The sequence below is a fragment of the Glandiceps talaboti genome, chromosome 8 (assembly GCF_964340395.1).
Source record: "Glandiceps talaboti chromosome 8, keGlaTala1.1, whole genome shotgun sequence".
Classification (NCBI taxonomy): domain Eukaryota; kingdom Metazoa; phylum Hemichordata; class Enteropneusta; family Spengelidae; genus Glandiceps; species Glandiceps talaboti.
Window position 1 is genome coordinate 3,913,235 of NC_135556.1, and position 23,983 is coordinate 3,937,217.

The 23,983-nt window shown below is 33.7% G+C and overlaps 1 protein-coding gene across 2 annotated transcripts in view; it reads right to left on the reverse strand.

Annotated features, from left to right (window-relative positions):
* LOC144438557 (TBC1 domain family member 1-like) overlaps positions 1–23,983 on the reverse strand; it is a 69,036-nt gene that overhangs the window by 25,916 nt on the left and 19,137 nt on the right. The window contains exons 3-12 of one of the 2 annotated variants that reach the window (XM_078127636.1): positions 21,080–21,178; positions 19,804–19,921; positions 10,156–10,247; positions 9,630–9,746; positions 9,331–9,438; positions 8,287–8,394; positions 7,758–8,038; positions 7,219–7,361; positions 4,576–4,770; positions 2,546–2,590 (exon numbers count right to left, since the gene is read on the reverse strand). In XM_078127636.1, the coding sequence (XP_077983762.1) occupies positions 2,546–2,590; positions 4,576–4,770; positions 7,219–7,361; positions 7,758–8,038; positions 8,287–8,394; positions 9,331–9,438; positions 9,630–9,746; positions 10,156–10,247; positions 19,804–19,921; positions 21,080–21,178 (1,306 nt within the window). The remainder of the gene's footprint in view (positions 1–2,545; positions 2,591–4,575; positions 4,771–7,218; positions 7,362–7,757; positions 8,039–8,286; positions 8,395–9,330; positions 9,439–9,629; positions 9,747–10,155; positions 10,248–19,803; positions 19,922–21,079; positions 21,179–23,983) is intronic. The other variant, XM_078127637.1, reaches the window with a different exon arrangement.

Below are 23,983 nucleotides of genomic sequence, written 5' to 3' on the forward strand. Positions count from 1 at the left end.
CCATGGCAACAAAAGTAAGCCACAAGTTGAGGGTACGCATGATGACATGAATGACAATGGGAATAGAGAATTACACAAAGCAGATTAATGGAATCTAACAAAGACATGGTTAGAATGGCCACACATCATTCTATGTTTCTTATGGCAACACTTTCAAAATGATGGGGTTGTTTCTAATCATGCAAATGAGGGTGTCATTTTGTTAGATTGAGTAACTATAGGGTCAGTTGAATCATAAGAAACACAGAATTAACTAAGGCTACTCTAACACATGTATGTATGTATACTACAAATATCAAAACTAATCTATGCACTGCAGCAAAACACACAATAATGTTAAGATCTAATTAATTCAAGTAATAATGTTTCCTTTTTTTTAAATTTGAAATATGAACAATTTGTATTATATTCACTTGTCTTTTATGTGATCTCATTCTAAATAATGTTTTTTTATTATCAGGTAAATTTGCCTGATAAAAAAATATGTGCACCAATTCTGCACTTACACATATTTTCCCTTTAAGTTTAATATCAGTGTTTTCTATTAAAACTAACGTCAAACTTTTTGTGATCTTCTAGGATTGGCTGGATGGCTAAACAGACAGGGTATGGCTTGTTATGTGTGTACATGTGAGTGTGTCTGCATCTGTCTGTCTGAGACATTTTTTGTTTCCTTTCATCCCACTGCTATTTTTAACAATACTGTCATTACCATACAATTATGTGGTATACGTTTCCATGAAAATCAATAACAAAGAAATGGGCATATTTCAGAAAAGAAATAATGTACATTCATATGAAAATATCATTTCCAAATATCCGAGTGCATGGTTCCTGTGTGAAAAGACTGCAATGACCATACAACAATTAGATCTCTATCGTGATCGTGGTGGGAGTTCACCCAGCTGTCAGCTATAGTAATGACTTGTCCTTAGCAATGAAGTATTCATTGTCAATATGGCTTACAATATAATATTCAGTTGTAACAAAACGACAGAGGTGCATATTATTTTTTAAAAATCATCTTTTAGAAATAGAGGCTTATCAAACTATACTCTGGGCAGCCTTGAGTTGAATTTGTATAAATTTATTTTTTGTTTACAATTTTGGTAAATTAATATTACTATTAGAGTGTAGACTTAAAAATTTATTGTGACCTTCGGTTTCAGGTATAATTATAGGCAACAGATGATATGAAAATACTTTCAAGGCTGTGTATTCAATAAAGATGACAGTAGTAAGTACATCATATTATAGGAAATTATACTTCTAGTTCTAGCCACCAGTGTAGTTTCCTAGTATACTGATGTAGGAAATACATGAATGAACATACTTTCATTGTGAAAGTCCTTACTGGTTGAACAGAGGGATGCTGTATGATTTTTTATTTGTACAATTTTGAAAATTTGTTTAGCAGACGACAAAAATATGACAGAATTTTGATGAAGACGAGTTAGTTTTGTATTGCTAACTGGTGAAAATAAGTAAATGCTGTAAAAATGTCCTCTGGTACAAAAAAAATTCCTAAGGATATTATTTTGTAGTTAGAAAACTAGGTGTCAGGTAATTTAAAAATTTCAGATCACAATTTCCTTTTTTCATTTGAGGTTGTTGGGAATCTGAAATGTTTACACAGACAAAAAGGAAAGAATGAATACCACTATCATCACCAACTTTCTATTTGAAAATAGGCCTAGATTGTGTATGACAACTATTTAAAATGCAAAGTGTCATGTGGGCTTCTAGAATTTAGGATGTGAAAGTATAAAGTAGAGATGAAATTCAGTTAGTACACTTGTCTATAGTATAAGAGGAATCAAATTAGGTTAATAGGTAACAGTTCAAATCTGAAGATGACATTGAAATGAAATGCAGAGATGTGTACATGTATGTATGACTGTGTGTCTGTGTCTGTGTGTCTGCGTGTGCATGCATGTGTGTGTGTGTCTGTGTGTCTGCGTGTGCATGCATGTGTGTGCGTGTCTGTGTGTATGTGTGCATGCATGTGTCTGTGTGTGCGTGCATGTCTTTGTGTGCATGTCAGTCTGTGTCTTTGTGTATCTGTCTGTGTGGTGCATGTCTGTGTCTTTGTGTATCTGTCTATGTGTGTGCATGTCTGTCTTTGTGTATCTGTGTGTGTGTGAGTGTCTGTGTGTCTGTGTGTATGTGAGTGTCTGTGTCTTTATCTGTGTCTGTGTGAGGACAACAATATTCCACGTATATAGGTGACACCTGTGTACATTGTATGTGCAGTTATCTAAGTTACAAATACATTATTTGTAACCATATCATTGTAACTAATATTACACGTTGAATATTCCAACAAAAAACTGTACATAAATGTCTGGACAAGTTCACTGTGACTCAGAAATAAACTATTAAGACTGTGCAGGTAATTCATGCTGGTTTGAAAAACTACATATAAGGCCATATGTCCAAGAATGTAAACAAGAAAAAACACACTATAAATACAAACACTGTGAATGAATGAATGAATGAATGAATAAAGCTCCCTCCACCACAGGTTCTGCATATTTTGTCTTACCTTGGAATGTTATTAGCGAGTACCCATAATAAAACACAAAATATCCTATTTTTTTGTACGCCGTAAGCATGGGAGATACAAAGTAGACATAACAGTACGAACATCAGATGAACGTTTCACAATTCCACCCAAAAAAGATAAATTTATGAGCTAAATTTAGAAGCCAAAGTTGATTTTGTCCTGGTAGCCAAATAAACATGAGATTCTAATTACTGCAGGCAATATGGTGTAAAGTGAAGTAAGGTCATCATGGTATAGGCTTAGCTATCTAGTTTCTATTCAATAATTACTTTTATGAAGGATTTCTCCCTGTCATGAAATACATTCATAATATGCACAGCTGGTCAACAATGGATTTTCAATAAATGTTTTTAAAGTAGGTGCATAGTGGGAGTTTTGACATAACGTAATTGAGAGCAACATTTAAAAAAAAAATTCTGTAAGGTCACTGTACAGTGGATAAATTTGAAAGCTTGAATGTTGAAAAAAGTTCTATACCTGCTTCCTATGTGGGCACGGCATATGAATGGTCTTTTAGTTCTATTAGTGAATATTTAAATGAATGAAGATATGACATAACACAAACACAATTGGCAATACAAATATACACATATTGAGGTTGTGTTCCAACTCATATTCTCTCATTTCAGTTGATTCAAGAATGCAGTTTTCTTTCTATCAAAATTCCACAGATAACAATACAACTACAACAATGAACAAATAGGGAATGAACGACAGACAACAACATTGACAGAAAATTTATCATGAAAAAAAAATGGCTGACTGCAGCTGTGTCACCAATACAATTACAATACAATTATGTTGCATATGTGCACAGATTTGAAATTTTTGGTCCCATTTTTGTAGAATATGTACTCAACAAAATATTCTAGGCTATTTTGGTCTAAAAGGAATTTGTATTAAGTGAAAATTATAGTATATTTGGACAAAATTTATGCATAAAATATTTGGTGGGAAATGTAAGTTTTTAATTACATTCAATGCAAAAACAATATAAAATCTGTTGAGTCATTCATTTTGCTTTCTGTATTCTGGTACAGTCATTTTCACAAGGTTGCGGTGTTATCTGTTTTACTTGGTTGACATTTTCATACAATTGAGGATTACATCAAGACCATTGAAAGCCCACATAGAATAGGTATCAAAACTCATGAAAAATTCCATCAAATTAGCGCACTAAACTTTCCATTTGCGATCTACTATGTATTAACTCAAAATAACGTGAAAGCATTCATGACAGGCAACTATTATCTGGACGTGAGAAGGAAAAATATTCCATATTTCACACGGGAAAACTGAACAGACAGAAATGGGAGACATTTGGGGAAAGGAATATTTGCCGATACTACTCACCACTTTTACGTATTAAATCCATGATCTGATAGATAATATTGAATATTTGGTGACCTTTGTACACTAAAGCAAACTATAATCTCCTACATGTAAAGGACCAAGCTGACAACATCTGGCAACATGGCACTAATCTGAATCATATATACATTCATATTCCAACCTATCGCTTTTGAGCCTCAAAAATAGACACTCAATTCTTAATGTCTAAAATTATACATTTTTTCCTCACATTCATCATTACATTTTTTTTTCAAATTCTCTCATTTATTGTTTGGACTGAGCCATGGAAGTAAATGGAATTTAAACAAAGTCATGACATCCTGTATAACATTACTAGTTTCATATAATGAAATGCAAAGAAAAAGAAGAAAAATTGTGGGTTTTTTTCAGTTTTCAGAACCGAGTAACAAATGGGCATATATTGGCAGTGGGATATGTTTATTCAAACATATAGAACAGGTTTTTTTTGATAATTTTGACAACTTTCCGCCCCATAACATAACAGAAACACACATTTACAAAGTGAGGTATTACTTCACATAGCAAAGAAATACAGACAATGATTATCAAAATTACACTATGTTATCATTTTAAATGTGGAAGACAATTACCCTGCTAAAAACCAGTGTCATTAAGAAGTTAGTTCTTTTTCTTACCTTGTAAATTTTTGTTTTCTTTTTCCATCCTGAGAAGCAGTATCTGTTCCAGAATGGCTTTCCTCCACAATGCTTTGATGGCAGCTCTGGATTTAAACCTTGATTTGGGTTTTCTGGGTTTCCTTTCAGTCAACGAACTTAGTTCAGTGTTTCCAGGTCCTTCACAGCCTAGCTCGTCTAAATCTCTGCTGTAATCTACTTAGAACAAAATACAGAAATCATTAGTCTATGCAAACAATTATATATTTACAATAAACAAGGTACAGATACAAGTGGTGAAAATCTTCAATTTTGTCCTAAAATCTTGGATAGGCTGAGCTAAAACTCCATGAACAGGTTTTTGAATAAAATTGGATCTTAATTTTTGATTTCTAAAGCAAATGTACCATATTCTGTGTGTGTGTGTGTGTGTGTGTGTGTGTGTGTGTGTGTGTGTGTGTGTGTGTGTGTGTGTGTGTGTGTGTGTCTGTCTGTCTGTCTGTCTGTCTCAATTTTCAATCTCTGGCCTCTCTGTCAATCATCTGCCTTCCTGTCTGTGTATCTGTCCATTTCTCTCTCACTTTCTGCCCTTCTTTGTCTCTCTTGCCTGTCTCAAATCATGTCCCTGTATCTCTGTCTGTCTTACCAGTCAGCTAGCAACTAACACCAGGCAACTAAGGCTAGCCATCCTTTGTATGGCATACTGTTAAAATACCACATATCCAGTGAATTGGGATACGCTCATTAGTTTCAACTCAAAGACTAGTGGTTACAATGTAGATGTATTAAATAACACAGGTCAATTATCTTCAATTATCCAAACTAAAATAGAACACATAAACCATAACATGATTCCAAATCTAAATGTCACAGCCACTCTTTTATCAGACAGACATGCTAAGGTAAATGTCATCGTTAATTTACACACAGTATGCTTTGAAACAACAGTCCATCTCCTGTAATATCATTTTGAAGACATGAGCCAATCACAAACTCTTCAACTATGTATCAGTTAAAAGTGTAGATGGAGACTGCTATTTACAGATTTACAACCTCCTCCTCCTACCCTACCCCCCCCCCCCCCCCATACAATACAAGCCAAAAATCTAAAACATTTTTGTCTTGCTCTACACCAGAGTGCAGTGCTTTCTGTGTAGGAAACCAACAGGTGATTTGAGGTACATAAGAAGAAAGACCTATCACAGCATTCAACCAACACATTACATAAAAAGGCCATCAACCTCCAGAACTACATGTAACTTCAAAATCAGTCAAGATCATCGACAGGGAACAAAAGATGGATAAAAGAAGATTATTGGAGGCCGTGTATATCAAAGTTAACAATCTATCACTTAATGCCAATGTAGAAAAATATCATCTAAGGTGAAAAGTTAGATGTACATAATTATCTGAAAATGACAAGTACATGTACTTTGACAACAGTAACTGATATTACATATATTGAATCTAACCATTTCACACCTCCAGTTTACTCAACACCTCCAGCAAATTTGGATCATTTTGTACAGATCCAGTTAGACACTGAAGGAGTGATTTGTTCGAAACACATGTTATGTCTATTTCTCAATCAAAAGTGCATAAATCATAGTTCTTCCATCATGAACATACATGGGGCTATTATCCATTATGTCAACATTAATTAACAATGAAAATTACAACTGAAAAAATGTATTTCTATCAAGTATATAAGTTGAGTGTTTTTGCAAAATCTACATGTCTTTATTTAAGTTTAGGAAATTTCACACAGTATATATGATTGTACATCTTTTCAAACAGATGGATGTATCTAATCACATTGAGGTCAAAAGATGTAATAAATAATTGTTATACATAAAGGTCGCATTAAAGAGATATGGTCTGCAACTGAAAAAGTATTTTTCGTCACTTTTGCAACTTATAAGTATTTTTCTTATAAGTATTTTTCGTCATTTTTGCAACTTATAAGTATTTTTCGTCACTTTTTTGCCTCCAAATAAAAGGTTACTTATATTTTAGCCTTCACTATCACTTGTTTAATGACTAGTAGTCACTGACAAAACTCCTATCGTATTATCTGGTGGGATACTGTATAAAATGACCTTATTATATTCTTATATATTAGACTACAGTATCACTATGACAACAGTTTATATGGTAGGAATTTCACCAGTGGCTGCTGGTTTTTAGATAAGTGACAATAAATGGGAACATCAAGTAATATTTTATTTGGAAGCAAAAATGATAACAACTACTTACAAGTTGCAGACCATGACCATTTAAGATAATTATCTTTCTTTTCTTAGTCTGTTTCTTACACAGGTAGATCACTATAGATCACTATCTCTACTGAAATGATACTTTGACTAGACCAACAAAATGATATTCTTAAATATACTTTTCAGATATTATAACTGGGTTGCAATGTATTGAAAACTCTCTATATGTATAAGTTAGACATCCACCATGGACAACACAGATATTCAGTAAAGATTGACACATATGACTACGACTAGGCGAGTTTGTCTCCACGAGAATTAGAAATTGACACCAAAAACTCAACAGAATATGATACATTGAGTGCTTTCCACTACAACCTGTCATTCTCGTTTATGCTGCCATAGATGGCGCTGTTTATTGTGTTTATCACTTATTAGCTTGTCTCACCTTTAGTCATACTTGGTTGAGATTCATCATGGTGATGGTGATGATGCAGTGGTGTTACTACTGAGTTGAATATTGCTTGTCTCCAAGAACCTCTACGTGGTGACATTGGTCCTGGTGTTGAGGGCATCTCAGACATTTGTCTTCTATTGAACAAAAATATTTGACTTTTCAAAGACATACTCAAAAGTTAGAAATATCAGCCTCTCTATACTGCTAAGATGTCATAAACTGTCAACATTCATGGATTAGAATTTGACTGGCCATGGCATTGTAAATGTTGACACAACTCTTTGAACCAAGATAGCATGTTCAAGGTACATGTAGACCTGAAGTGAACCTATCTACATGTACATCTTAGAATGTTCCAGTTAAACATAAAGTGAACTGAGCTACAATATCACGGTTGCTGTCAACATTGAAATACACAAAGGTGATATTTGATCCAAAATTTTGACAAATTACAATAACACAAAACTATGCAAACCAAAATTCAATCTTACAAAAAATGTCTACATCACTAAACTCTAGCTATACCATACCTAAGAATCTTGACAGCCGGTGACTCTGGTTTCCGATCTTCTTGTCGTTTTGGTGTAGTAAATGTAAAGTACTTAGGACTGGTAGGACTCATTGGACTGGTTGGACTGATGGGTATCTCACCAATTGTACTGCTGCGTTTTCTCATTTCTGGTGATGGTAACTTGGTACATCTTGTATAGTCCTCTGTATCTTGACTATGTGTTTTTTTCAGTTTGGCAGGCGTTGGGGGCGCTGACTGGGGAGAGTCTGTCATTTCAGATAGCTTAGCTGGTGATTCCTCCTGTATGATGAAAATGGATGAATTGATGAAATTAGTATTTTATAACTTAAAGGGACACAAGCTTTGTTTGTACGTTGGTTGTTGTAGATTAACAGATATGTGTGTTGTATTCTAATTACTGAGATATTTAAGCACCACTAGCTATTGTCAGAACTCAAACTTAGCATGCTAGTTAAGAACAATTCATATTGTTGATATACATGTAACTTACAAAATGTTGAAGAAACAATTAGTTTGTTTGTGTTTACCTGCTCATTAGTGTTACTTCTACTTCTGTACCCAGTATTAAAGACACCATTCTCATCTCTAGATCTTTGATCTGTGCTAGAACCAGAACCACTTCTGTGTCTGAAAGCCTGTAAATCAAGATATCATCAATTCTGAATATCACTTGTAATTTTACATGAATCATAGAGTGCAGACATCGATGTCATCTCTACACTGGGACAATCCAGTTTCACTCTGAAGACTAAATTCCTTTCAATGAAATTAATGCAGCATGTAGTTGTATAAGGGTAAGAAACAACTGTAGGTGGTACCATAGTCTGAGATAAGAACTGTAGGTGGTACCATAGTCTGAGATAAGAACTGTTGGTGGTACCATAGTCTGAGATAAGAACTGTAGGTGGTACCATAGTCTGAGATAAGAACTGTAGGTGGTACCATAGTCTGAGATAAGACCTATGAGTGGATTGAGTAGTTGTTAATAATTTGTAATTTCATCCTGTCCATTTGTGGAATAAGTATAAAGGATGTCTACAAAGTAAATGTTGGTCAATTATACAAAACTATGTCTAAAAAAAGCCTTAGGCTAGTTTTGGACGTCATATTAACAAGGTCCTCTCCACTAAGTTTAACACTGTCATCAGATATGCATGATCATGACACAAATTTCGTATCAAATCATCTTCATATACATAACTCCTAGATATACCAATGCACCAATAAACTGTTGATAGTGACATTTTTACAAAGTTGATTTTTACCCAATTTTCTTATTTCTTTTTGAGCAAATAAAATTCTAAAGAAAGATATATGTTACCCTCACTATCAGATAATTACTACTTTAAGTATTTTTTATTTATTCATTTGTTTTTTTTGTGCTGGGAATTGCTCCCAGCAATTTTCTGTAAACATTCAGATTGTACTGATGTACATGATGTACTTTAAGTAAACATTCATCAAAATAAAACTTTCAAAGTAGCTCAATGACCGATAGAGTTTCAAAAGTTTACAGTAAATAACTTCACACATTGCCACCAGAGGGCGCTATTCATTGACAACTGACTTACCCGTATGTTATCAAATGAACTTGACAACGACTTCTTAGCCTTGTTCTTGAACAAGTCAAACTTTGACATTGGTTTAGCACTCTCTGTATTTCCCAAAAGTTTGGGACTCTGTCAAATAAACATGAGGAAGTTACATTGATGAAATTTGATATTCTTGACTTTTGCTGTCAAAATGGACACAGTGCAATAAATGAATGAATGAATGAGCTCATCAAGTCAACAACAAACAACACTTTTTTCCAACATTGGATTTGACTTGACAGAAATATAGCATACTGGATCTTGTTTTCATTTCTCACCTCTCTCTGAGTGCCATTATCACTGATGTGTGAGTGTGTTTTCTGTTTACTTTCACACACAGATCTAAGAAATGCCATAATGATTTCATTCTCCTCCTGGTCATTCACACTGTTTTCCTGGAAAGACACAAGGATGAAATATTACAATATGAGAAACAAACATGAACTTTCATATCAAATTCACATTACCTTTGGTATGGGAATAAGTGATGGGGTTCAGGGTGGTACTTTAATATCAAACTCTTGTTACCTTTGGTACGGGGGGATAAGTGATGGGGTTCAGGGTGGTACTTTAATATCAAACTCTTGTTACCTTTGGTATGGGGAAATGTACATGTTTAACTGTGAAAATGAATTTAGATATATGATGTGATTTAATAATACTGACAGTAAAATGGAGACAGCGCTGTAAAATATATTTTTTTTGCCAAGTGCAATATTGGAGTCATGGAATTACACTTTTTACTAGTACTAATAGCTGATATTTTCAGCTTGTGGTAGTAAATACAAAATAAACTAAGTTTACCTTAAGCATGGCTACTATTTCAGCATGTTGACTGTCATTTAGGTTTTCTAGCCTCTTCAGTAATAGTTTATGCACTTTGCTGGATGACTGACCTGTAACAAAATAGTGAAAACATTGACAATTGATGTACATTTGAGGTGAAATTACAAGAATATAGGTTTTCATCTCACATTGTGTTCAAAGTGTTTTACAATATGATGAGTACACCTGTCACAAACCAATGGAAGCCTTTCATTCTTAAAAAACCTCCTTCAGGGAAATACAATCCATTGCAGCCTCTGTATGTGTATTTGATAAAATTCTTCACATTGCAACCTCTTTCCTATCAGGTCCCCAATATAAGTAAGAAGAGTGTAGTTCAGTTTGACTCTACCAAACAATGCAGGTTTTCCCTGGGTACTCCGGTTTCCTTTTGCATTAACACTGAACCCATGAGGGATGGCCCTCACTGGACTTCTTGGGAGACAAGTGTTTATATGCTTAAAGAACTATCCAGTATAAATAAATTATTATTATTATAATTATACAGCTGGGCTGACAGAGGCACAATGACTTTATCAATTCAGAAACAAATGAACTGCAATTAACTTGCAGATTTCAAGATGGCCACTCATTACCAACAGCTCACATACATGTCAGTCTTTTATTTTGTGGATCAGTTATGAGATCAGATTAGGGAGGCTATGAGTATATTCTGTTTAATCTTTATCATAATCCTCCCTACAGATGTTAAACAGATAATCTTATAATAATACTTTAGGTTCATAAAAATCCATATCAGTTGCTGTCAACATTTTGTCTTATTTGGTGTATTTTATTTTGACCTAAAATTAAAATTATACTAAATAAACTATCGCTAAATTACAAGTATGCGGCTTTCAAGGAATGAAATTGACCATGTGTTGAAACAGACAAATGCAAAATCATTGGAAAAGGCTTTCCTATAAATTTTATGCATGGTTTTGATGGACTGTGACAGTGTGCCATATTTGGTAAATGAGCTACCATATATGGAATTGACATGGTAAAAGTACTATGATTGACAAGTTATATAATTTTGACTGCACTGACAAATCTATCAGGTATGTTTTATATTCAATTACTGAATAATGGTATACTGAAGAGATCAAAACTGGCATAAGATATAAATAGAACTATTATATGTACATGTACATTGTATATACATGTAATGTTACTTCATAAACTATTTTTGTTTATGTCTATTTTCATTTGGCATATCAGCATACATATATGTCATATCACACTGTCACACTACAATCATCAAAATAAATGTACGGTCAAACTTATCAAGAATCAACAACATTTCTTTACTAAGGAAAGGGGAGATAAAGGGAGTCAGTAAAAGAGAACAGATCAAACCAAGATATATAATACATCTACAAAACATTTGAATTTTAGTGTCAAACTATTATTAGTAAACATCCCAAAACATATACCCACTAGAAGATGTGCAGACTGTGAAAGACAGAGTCTATAACTAACTACATGTAGCGGTCTTTGCAATGGCAGTTAGTTTAAAAAAAAAAAAATATTTTCATAATGAGATACATGATCTAGTAATCCCAAGTACTAAACATATTGAAGTCTGTCTAGTAAGTGGTAAAATTCTCATCAGAATCAATACAATGTGATCTAGCAAAACGCCATGGAGACAGAATTCTGTAGGTGGCATTAAATCTAAGAAAACACACAACATATTCTCAATTTTCATGTCTATTTGAACATGTATCTAACCATCTCTAGCATACTGTGTGTTTTCTCAGAGTAGATTCCACTCATCAAGTATATTTATATTTCCTATATTGACTGTCAACATTCAGTCCTCAGGTGAAGAAGCTGCACTCTTTTAATACAAATAACTTTTCCATGAAATGACAGAGCTATGCAAATATAGAACAACAGGAAGTACTGCTTTCTATCTGACATGGAAAACTACTTCACAGCTGATAAATAATTCATATATTGTAATAAGACAAAAACCTGTATAAATCGTAGCCATCAATTTGAGCTGTTATCACGGTGCATTAGAAGACTATGCCGACTTCAGTCGCCAAAGGTGAAATGTGATGTGAATTATTCATCCCACACTCATTTCCTAAAATGCATTTACTTTTCCAAGCTACGTAGGAAAATGTAAATACCCAGAGGAACAATCACACGGTTATCAAAGATTGAGATTCCAGGCCAAATTATTGACGTAATATACATTCTATAAAACATCAACTAATGAAAGCGACATCATCGTATGTGGTCCTTTATTAGCAATATGACTTGATTCAGCTGTTTCAAGTATAACGTACATACAAATAGAGGTATTACGTCAATTTACTGACCTTTATGTTTTCTTTAGATTACCAAACACAAAATTCCTGACTGAATACATTAATCTTTTAAATATCAAAGAGTCAATGGTTTTATCTAACATCAATTTAAAGCAAAGTCTGACAAATGATGTGAGTGGTAGGTAATGTCTACAATATTTCCATGGAAACAGTAGATTAAAAAATGGCCTTTTGTAAAGGTTAAGAAGTACTAGTAGGTAAAATGTTTGATAATTTCACAGAATTTTGACCTAGGATTTTGAGTGAAATTGAAAATATTGTGATTTCCAGACTTTACCATTACATCACACTATGTTCATAAAGTTTTATTTTCAATAATCTACTAAAATTGAATTCACAACATACATGTACCAGTGACACCAGTAACTAGATATTGCCAGCTAAATAACTAGATATTGCCAACGAAGTGACTAGATATTGCCAACTAAGTAACTAGATATTGCCAACTAAGTAACTAGATATTGCCAACTAAATAACTAGATATTGCCAACTAAGTAACTAGATATTGCCAACTAAATAACTAGATATTGCCAACTAAGTAACTAGATATTGCCAGTTAAATAACTAGATATTGCCAACTAAGTAACTAGATATTGCCAACTAAATAACTAGATATTGCCAACAAAGTAACTAGATGTTGCCAACTAAATAACTAGATATTGCCAACAAAGTAACTAGATGTTGCCAACTAAATAACTAGATATTGCCAACTAAATAACTAGATATTGCCAACTAAGTAACTAGATATTGCCAGTTAAATAACTAGATATTGCCAACTAAGTAACTAGATATTGCCAACTAAATAACTAGATATTGCCAACAAAGTAACTAGATGTTGCCAACTAAATAACTAGATATTGCCAACAAAGTAACTAGATGTTGCCAACTAAATAACTAGATATTGCCAACTAAATAACTAGATATTGCCAGCTAAGTAACTAGATACTGCCAGTTAAATAACTAGATATTGCCAACTAAGTAACTAGATATTGCCAACTAAATAACTAGATATTGCCAGCTAAATAACTAGATATTGCCAGCTAAATAACTAGATATTGGCAGCTAATTAACTTGATATTGCCAACTAAGTAACTAGATATTGCCAGTTAAATAACTAGATATTGCCAGTTAAATAACTAGATATTGCCAACTAAATAACTAGATATTGCCAACTAAATAACTAGATATTGCCAACTAAATAACTAGATATTGCCAGCTAAATAACTAGATATTACCAACTAAATAACTAGATATTGCCAACTAAATAACTAGATATTGCCAACTAAATAACTAGATATTGCCAACTAAATAACTAGATATTGCCAGCTAAATAACTAGATATTACCAACTAAGTAACTAGATATTGCCAACTAAATAACTAGATATTGCCAACTAAATAACTAGATATTGCCAACTAAATAACTAGATATTACCAACTACTCAGTTCACTCACTGACATCCGACTCCAGCTGTTCCCTATCAAGTAAATAAATATTAAACTCAAAATACCTTGAAATGGTTTCAATCAATACAATCCTATGAGCAATAAAGTATTGAATGGAATTAGCTCTAAGTGAAAAAAAAGCCTGTCTCTACACAGAAGAGCCTACCATATGTGGTTGCAGACAATTTCAGGTTTTTTTCATAGAATGGTACTTCAGACCGCTATTGTCAAAAACTAAGTCATGTATGCTGACAAAAACTGAAGACTTTCTGACGTCATTCTATCAAATATTGAATTGAAGTGAAATGATACACATATACATGTACACGTGTAAACACCATATGGTTGGACAGCTTTTGTCTACTAATCAAACATATTGAAATATTATAACTTACCTGACCACATTATTATTAATTTCAAACCATTACTTTTTACATCATCTCTTTGATTAAGAATAGTTCTCCTCTTATAATTAACACAGATAATGTCATTTTTTGAGACAAAAAAATGTATACGGTAAAAAGATGATGCGTGTTAATATAGTGGATGATGAAATTCTATAAATTTGACATGCTATTCTATCACATTCACAGCTGTGTGACCCAGATCTCTCAACTGATATTGTCATATTTCATATTAATTCAAATTTTGGACAGAAAAACAAAACACTTTCAGGAATTTTTTTAGAACTATCTTTCATTTTCATAAAGTGACTATTTCATATCATAATCAATTTACAAGACTAGTACAAATCTCATTTTTAAAAATAGGAATAAAATATTTGCTCCCATTTCTCGGTAATAGTAAACAGATAACCAACCTAACTCAAACAAATTTGTTCTATCTAAATATTGTTACAACATGTACCCATTATATGTTAGATTGTGCTGGGGGAGGGGGGGGTTAATGTACATGTATGGTGTTGTATGTGATAGCACTGCTTATAGTAATATTTGTTTTCAATTATTAAGTTACATAATTATACAGTTTAGTATCTCTCTGAGTTCCATTGAGTTGAGTTTTATTTGGGTAAAAATTATATAAGTACATATTAAAATACAAGGTATAAAAATCACCGAGGATAACACATAAAAGTATTTTTAAAAACACTTATTTCCAATGTGGTCAATGGTCAATGAACATAGGGGGGTTGTGAAACTAAATAAAAACTATTGATGGTTTCAAGTATAGTTTCACAATTGTCCTATATGACTAGACTCCTTTATCATTATGTTACCTATAGTTTGTGTATTGGAGAGAACTGACAATGAAATGCCACTCAGTCTTGTCATTCTGCACAGAGTATTCTGTGATTTACAGCTCATCAACAACTGAGTAAAAGTCAAGACATTTTACAAAACAATTATTACAGATAGACAGAAAACAATATCTGAGAATATCCTTACAGTATAGAGAAGTCTAGTCATATAGGCCAATTGTAAAACTATACTTGAAACCATCAATGATTTTCATTTAGTTTCACAACCCAATGTTCATTGACCACCGAGGGCGCTATATTACAGAAAGTAGTTACTGTAATACTGCTATGAACTTTTCTGTTGAGTTATCTAATACAACCCTAAGGTTAATGTAAATAATAACAATACTAGTAATAATAATAATAATAATAACGCAATAAATACCACAACTATTATTAATGTACAAGTGTCATAATTCAACTTAGCAACCAGTAAACAGCAAGTTATTTACTGATCGTAATTTTTTTAAATATTAAATCTTCTGACAACAATTAACAAAAACATATTTCAATTACTTTCATTTTACATCTACTTCTATGTTATTATTTGAATATTTCTATGCCTTAACAATTCATAACTATTTAAATTATTCAACATCTACATCAATTCTATAAATTGAGCATAAACACATATCCTGTGTCATGTTATTATGAAATATTATCTTCTTTCATAAAAATGGAATGACATGTGTCACTGTCATTATAGATTAATATTGATTGACAAGGCCTATTAATCTTATCTCAGCCTTAGCTCTCACATATATTACAAAGTGATTGACAAGACCCCTTAAGTTAGCCTTTATCCATTGGTTGATCTGGACTAGATAAAGGTGAATGACATCTAATCAATGAAGTATTCCTGAATGCCCTCATCTACCAGCAATATTATTACATGTATGTTAAAATAGTACATTAAATTTGAACTCAATTTGTAATTTCCGGTGTTTGGTATTTGATAAAATGTAACTGATCTGTGGGTTACTGAAATGAGAAAATAAGAAATTTTGACAAAAAGAAGTGTTGAGGAGAACAGGATAAAGATAGTAAATAAGTACTATGACTTTACTGTGTTACTGGAATAGTTCATTAGACAAAAAGTATGACTCAGAACCACAGAATGCCTTGACTGACACTTTTCATACAACATTAATCCATACACTGACTTATTATACAGACCTTAACTGTGTCAAAGGGTTATGAAATTGAAAGGGAAACTTGTTTCATTTCGGCACAGATGTGCTTTTTTTTTTACAGAATCACATTTAAGTTTTTCATTTATATATTTTTTCTCTCACATTTTTCATTTTCACTGTGTAGCTACTCACAGACAGTTCTGGTGAAATGACTTCACATCTGATATTGTTAGTTCTACTGTGTAGCTACTCACAGACAGTTCTGGTGAAATGACTACACATCTAATATTGTTAGTTCTACTGTGTAGCTAGCTACTCACAGACAGTTTTGATGAAATGACTTCACATCTAATATTGATAGTTCTACTGTGTAGCTACTCACAGACAGTTCTTGTGAAACGACTAGACATCTAATATTGATAGTTCTACTGTGTAGCTACTCACAGACAGTTTTGATGAAATGACTTCACATCTAATATTGATAGTTCTACTGTGTAGCTACTCACAGACAGTTTTGATGAAATGACTACATGTAGACTTTTTACATTCATTGTTAGTTCTAATTTCTATTATTTGTTTGTAAGAATGTCACTGATGCAAACATTTCACACATGGAGTTCTACTATTTCATGTATTAGTAAATGATCCACTAAATGATGTCAATGTGTTAAATATAGCAGTATATCCTAATACCTGGACTGGGCTTTTTGCCAGGTTGGGCTGTGGAAAATAAAATTGAAATTCAGTGAATATAATGGACCTTACACTACGGATACTGCAAGGATTGTTCCATTTCTGGCTACTCTTCCTGAAAGTATTGATGTATATATTGACATCACATACAGGACTGTCCACTATTTATTGGGGGGGGGGGGGGGGGGGGGCAAATTTTTTGTAGAGCTGTATTTTTCATATTCTTTATCCAAGGGCTGTGCTGTACATATTGTATCACATCCTATCTCCACTGGTGTAAGTCTAAGTGTATGACCTACATAATTATGAGTTCAAGGTCACTTATAACAAATAATGATGATTGTCATGACATACACATCAACTCATCAAATAATGTAACCTTCAAATTCTGTGTCATGTGTACTAACAGACTGTCATAACTTAACCTTTGAAATTCTGTGACACTAACTGGCAGGCAGTTATAAATACTACCACTTTGACAATTATCCTTATACATGTCAACAATTTAACATTATCACTCAATTTATACAACCAGCTGAATTTGCATATTAAACATGCGATGCGAAATTTTGAGACTACAGTTTTAGAATTCGAGTTCAGAATGAATGGCAAGTACACGACCTCTGGCATGTATGAGGTACATGTAGCTAGGAGTATACAAATACCCTTGATACCCTTGATATAACAATAATATAAAATATAAATTATTTATACCACCTCATAGCTCTTTCTATTACAAACATACCAGGGGTAATAATTGCAAAGTGCTTTGACTACAGTGTGCAAAAGGGCTGTGTAAAAATTATCATAATTTATGCAATTATCAAAATGATATATTCATATATTCTGTAGATTAAACTCAAATGAATGAAAGTATGACAATAACAAATAGAAAAGGTTTTAATACAACACAACTGAAGAGTACAAAGACCACTACTGTACTACTCTTAGGTAATCAGAAAAGATTTTTATACAAAACAACTCTCTATTGATTGCGTAACTGAATTTATGATGAATACATACATGTATAGCATATAACACATGTTACTGTACTTTTCCTGGACATTTAAGGTATATTTCTGAGAATGAGATATGTTTTCATATTCTTAGGTAGAAAATTTCACTATAATTGTGTTTGACCTGTCAGTGAGCCCTCATAAGGTGACAATGCTATAGACCTATGTCAGTGAGTAAGCCCTCATAAGGTGACAATGATATAGACCTATGTCAGTGAGTGAGCCCTCATTAGGTGACAATGCTATAGACCTATGTCAGTGAGTGAGCCCTCATAAGGTGACAATGCTATAGACCTATGTCAGTGAGTAAGCCCTCATTAGGTGACAATGCTATAGACCTATGTCAGTGAGTAAGCCCTCATAAGGTGACAATGCTATAGACCTATGTCAGTGAGTGAGCCCTCATAAGGTGACAATGCTATAGACCTATGTCAGTGAGTGAGCCCTCATTAGGTGACAATGCTATAGACCTATGTCAGTGAGTGAGCCCTCATTAGGTGACAATGCTATAGACCTATGTCAGTGAGTGAGCCCTCATAAGGTGACAATGATATAGACCTATGTCAGTGAGTGAGCCCTCATTAGGTGACAATGCTATAGACCTATCTCAGTGAGTGAGCCCTCATAAGGTGACAATGATATAGACCTATGTCAGTGAGTGAGCCCTCATAAGGTGACAATGCTATAGACCTATGTCAGTGAGTGAGCCCTCATAAGGTGACAATGATATAGACCTATATCAGTGAGTGAGCCCTCATTAGGTGACAATGATATAGACCTATGTCAGTGAGTAAGCCCTCATAAGGTGACAATGCTATAGACCTATGTCAGTGAGTGAGCCCTCATAAGGTGACAATGATATAGACCTATATCAGTGAGTGAGCCCTCATTAGGTGACAATGATATAGACCTATGTCAGTGAGTGAGCCCTCATAAGGTGACAATGATATAGACCTATCTCAGTGAGTGAGCCCTCATAAGGTGACAATGCTATACACCTATGTCAGTGAGTGAGCCCTCATAAGGTGACAATGATATAGACCTATGTCAGTGAGTGAGCCCTCATTAGGTGACAATGATATAGACCTATCTCAGTGAGTGAGCCCCCATTAGGTGACAATGATATAGACCTATGTCAGTGAGTGAGCCCTCATAAGGTGACAATGCTATAGACCTATGTCAGTGAGTGAGCCCTCATTAGGTGACAATGCTATAGACCTATGTCAGTGAGTGAGCCCTCATTAGGTGACAATGCTATAGACCTATCTCAGTGAGTGAGCCCTCATTAGGTGACAATGCTATAGACCTATCTCAGTGAGTGAGCCCTCATTAGGTGACAATGCTATAGACCTATCTCAGTGAGTGAGCCCTCATTAGGTGACAATGATATAGACCTCAACTTCATGATATTATTGATAGTGCAAACGTGCAATCATATTTTTTAAGTTTAAACAGACCCTATGTCATTATTGTCATGGTGTTGTTGTTTCGGGTGTTCTGTTCTTATATTTTTGGAAAGTGAGGTAAATTCTCCTATGTTTTGAAAAGACTTTTCGAATGTGGCTAATCTTGAGAAAACCATGCATCACTGTTCCAAAGGTGAATAACTTACATTGTATATTACACCAACAAGCCAGGGCCTGTTTTTAAGCTATTGACATACCATTTAATCTTTAAAATATCACTTTACTTGGTAAATATTAGCAAACTGATTACTATGGTAACTGATTTGACCACATACCTTCAATCTCAAGGCAGAGTTTATGAAGTTGATGCATTGGACAAGTTTCACATATGACATGAGATGTCTGTAATGCTGAGTGAAATGCTTGTCTCAATGTTAGTAGAATTTCATCCACCTGTAAACAAAGAAGGTAAACTTGAAAGTATACACATGAATTGGAAATGAAGTCAACTGGATATTAATCTGATAAACGTTAAAAAGATGTATGAATGACAAAGATGAACCATTTTGGAGAAATAATTGAATGTGAAGACAGATATCATCTGACAATGTGGCATTTGCTTTTATTGCTGAGAAATTAGACTTGAAACACAACTGCGACTGTTACAAACTGGACAAACAGAACCTGTTACAAACAAGGAAAGTAAACACCTGAATTAGATTAATAACACTTGACGCAGCATGTTGGAAGTACAAAGACTTACCTGTATTACATTTCATCATTTGATAAGAACAGTTCTATGGCCACTTTACATAGTACAGTAGTTCATGTTCACAAACAAATTTCCAGTTCCCCTGGCATTTCATGTACACATAAAGAGGCCATAAAACTTCTTATCAAACCATGAAATGTAAGTCTCTATGTCCAACATGCTGAGCCCAGTGCTATTAATCCAATTCATTTGACAATGTTTACTTTCCCTATTTGTAACAGGTTCCATTCATCCATGGTCTGATGTCAGCAGTTGTATGTCTTGTACCACAATTTTAGAGGGAACCTCTGCAAAAGGCCTCAGACACATTACTGGTAGATTGGACATGCAATTATCTACCATCTGTAAGAAAAGCATGGTGTACTGAATACAAATGTCAAAGTTCTGTTGTTAACATACAAATGTCAATACAGAAAGTATAGTAGAATTAAGTAAAGATTGGAGTAGAACTTTGCAAATGTACTTGATCCATATAATTTAATGACCAAAAAGGACAGTACATATACATGAAATACAAATGCAAAGTTTCAACCTAGTAACACCTTTGATTTGGTTTGGTTTATTTCACCTTGTTACATTCTATCCATTTTAATATCAGGCTAAACTTGAAAACAACAAGATTTGCATGTAAAACACTGGGCCTAATATACAAGTTGTATGATATACCCAGTCTTTTGTGCAAGTTGAACAAAATGAAGGAGTCCAGTAACATTACATTAGGGTAGAGAGATAGCTATCATGTCAAGACTGAACAGAACATTTTACTTTTTATATGATATTCTTGTCAGATTTGATTTTGTGCATAAGTATATGAATATTGCCAAGTACTGTGAGCTTACCACGGCTGCTGTCTGACATCGGAATACATAACACATGTAACTGCTTGTTGAAGTCTTCTCACGGCAAATGAATCCAAAGTATTCCGGATGTTTGATTCCCTGGAATAGAAATAAGTCAGGTATGACTCTATACTATCTATCCATATATGCAATGACAGCGATCTGTGTAGCATACAGTGTATATTGCTATAAATTAAAGTCTTACATGACTGCAAATAATCAACACAGATTTGCATGCAGCAGTAACAAATCACCATTTGTCTCTTGATTTTAATATGCATGCACTATACAAACAGAAAGATGTATGCCAGAAACATCTAAAGATTAAGACAAATTTGACAATTACACAACTAATAATAACACCTACTGTACATACATGTATGTACGTGTACATCTATCTTTAAAAGTTTCAAGAATTCAAAACTGTCTGGGGCTAATACAACGTGCTTGTGGCAAAAAAAAAATGATTCCCTTCACTGATATTGTGACAAATGCATCATGTATGACAATTACAGCCAAGTCACTTGACCTTGTTGACAGAACATGTCATAAAAATACCTTGGTTTATACAACATTGGTAGATAACGTAAGGACAACATTTCACACAACTGACAAAACAAATGGAAACAGACCACAAGTAATTGTGATATACTATTTCTATACTCAGCAGGTCATACACTCTAAAAAAGATTAATAATATATATTTTCTCCTGACTTCAGTAGAAACAACGTTAGAATTATCTGTATTTTGTTATCATTTGTAAAGAGTCAGTGTGTCTCAAGTGTTGGTCCTTATCTACTAATGTTGTATAAACCGGGATCCAGGATAAAACAGATTTTTTTGACACACAGTGACACATGATTTTGATGAGGAATAGGTGAAATTGGCTGTAAATCTAATACATGTAAATCCAATCTTTCTAGTAGTCATCGAGTACAACAGTGGTTTGAATTTATTTCTAACTAGTTTCAAACCTACATTTTTGTACATCTGTAACTACACTGCATAAAGTTGTTTCTAATACTGACCCTATAAAGTAACAAATTATACATTTTGAGTCAATTTCTATTCTACTATACTAGATATTTTGAATTAATAATCTTTCAGATGTTACTGCTGAAGATAATTCTTGTAAAAATAGAATACAAAATGTTGCTGGGACTGTTACTAATAATGTTGCAAACAAGACCAGTACAGCCAAGCTAATTATTATTTCAATCATAACCTGTAAATTTACATCCTTTTTTTATCAGTTCAAGCAGATTTTTTGACTTTTTAAAATTGTAAGTTGGTTTCTTTGACTATGAGGGAAATGTCAATTCCAATTGCTTGTACCCGGTAGTACCGGTATAATGTATGCAGACATTACATTATTTCTTTGTTGTCATGTCAACAGTGAAATCTACCTACTGCAATATATTTCTAATCAACTCATCTATAACCAAGAATGTTAATTAGATTTGACAGATTAAGCCAAATGGATAAAACAACAACCTAATCTTTTAATTTAGTACTTCATTGTTAATTAATGTATCTACATATATACTCATCAATTCATTTCACTTCCTATAACACACTGTACACCCAAGGTGATTCTTTATCTATTAATTACATAAATTCACCTTATTAAATAAATTATGACTAATAACTAGCTACATAACTGTTCTCTATGGAGTTATATATTATAATAATAATAATAATAATAATGTTAGTTTTTAAATAGCGCTTTCACACTGTGTGCTCAAAGTGCTTTACAATTATTACCCCTGGCTTGGATCTATATTGGCACATCGACCCTCTATAATTCCTTAACTCCGTGGGGAGCATACAAATTACAATCTATTGCAGCCTTTATAAGCACATAGGATTAAAGTATTCATATTGCAACCCCTATCCTCCCAGGTCCCCAATTATACAGCTGGCTGGACTGAGGCACACTCGTGATTCAAATCTTCCCAAAGGACTTTAGCCACTCAGAAACAAACAGCAGCGATGGGGTTCGAACCTGCAACCTGCAGATTCCAAGCCAGTCACTCTAACCATTCATCCATCATGACTCCACAACCTGCAACCTACAGATTCCAAGCCAGCCACTCTAACCATTCACCCATCATGACTCCACAACCTGCAACCTACAGATTCCAAGCCAGTCACTCTAACCATTCACCCATCATGACTCCACAACCTGCAACCTACAGATTCCAAGCCAGCCACTCTAACCATTCACCCATCATGACTCCACAACCTGCAACCTACAGATTCCAAGCCAGCCACTCTAACCATTCACCCATCATGACTCCACAATCTCATCCTGTTATACTCTAAAGTCATTTATAGATGCATTTCTGGAAAGCATGACTTCTTCTGTTGCAGTAGAAGAAAGCTTTAGACAGTTTTTCTACTTGAGTGAAATAATCCCTTGTGAGTTTTCAAAAGTTATACTCACTGTGTATCTCAGTAATATCTTAAAGACTGTAGTTATTGTTCACTTTCTATCTATTTTTAAAAGATCTCCTTGTAAAACAACTTTCTTTCTAAACTTGAACTTGAATCAGGCATTAGAATGTGTACAGTGAACAATGAAGTGATTCCTCTATGAAAATCCATGACAACAATGAGATTGAGGTGACTGAGGTAATAAATTTGGTATGTGGGGATGTGTGAATGTCTTTGGAATGTATGTGTTGTTACAGAAAGTTGATATTTATACATGGTATATACAATTTTGGACAAAACATGGTCAGACTATATTCATTATTCATACTGAGCTGTTACTATTCATTATTCAAGATTAGGATGTCAAGGTGCTAACGACAACCACAAGGGTCATCAGTTCCAACTTTAAACAAAGTAACAGCACAAGTTTAAATAGTTTATTTTCAAGGTGAATTCTACTTTAACAT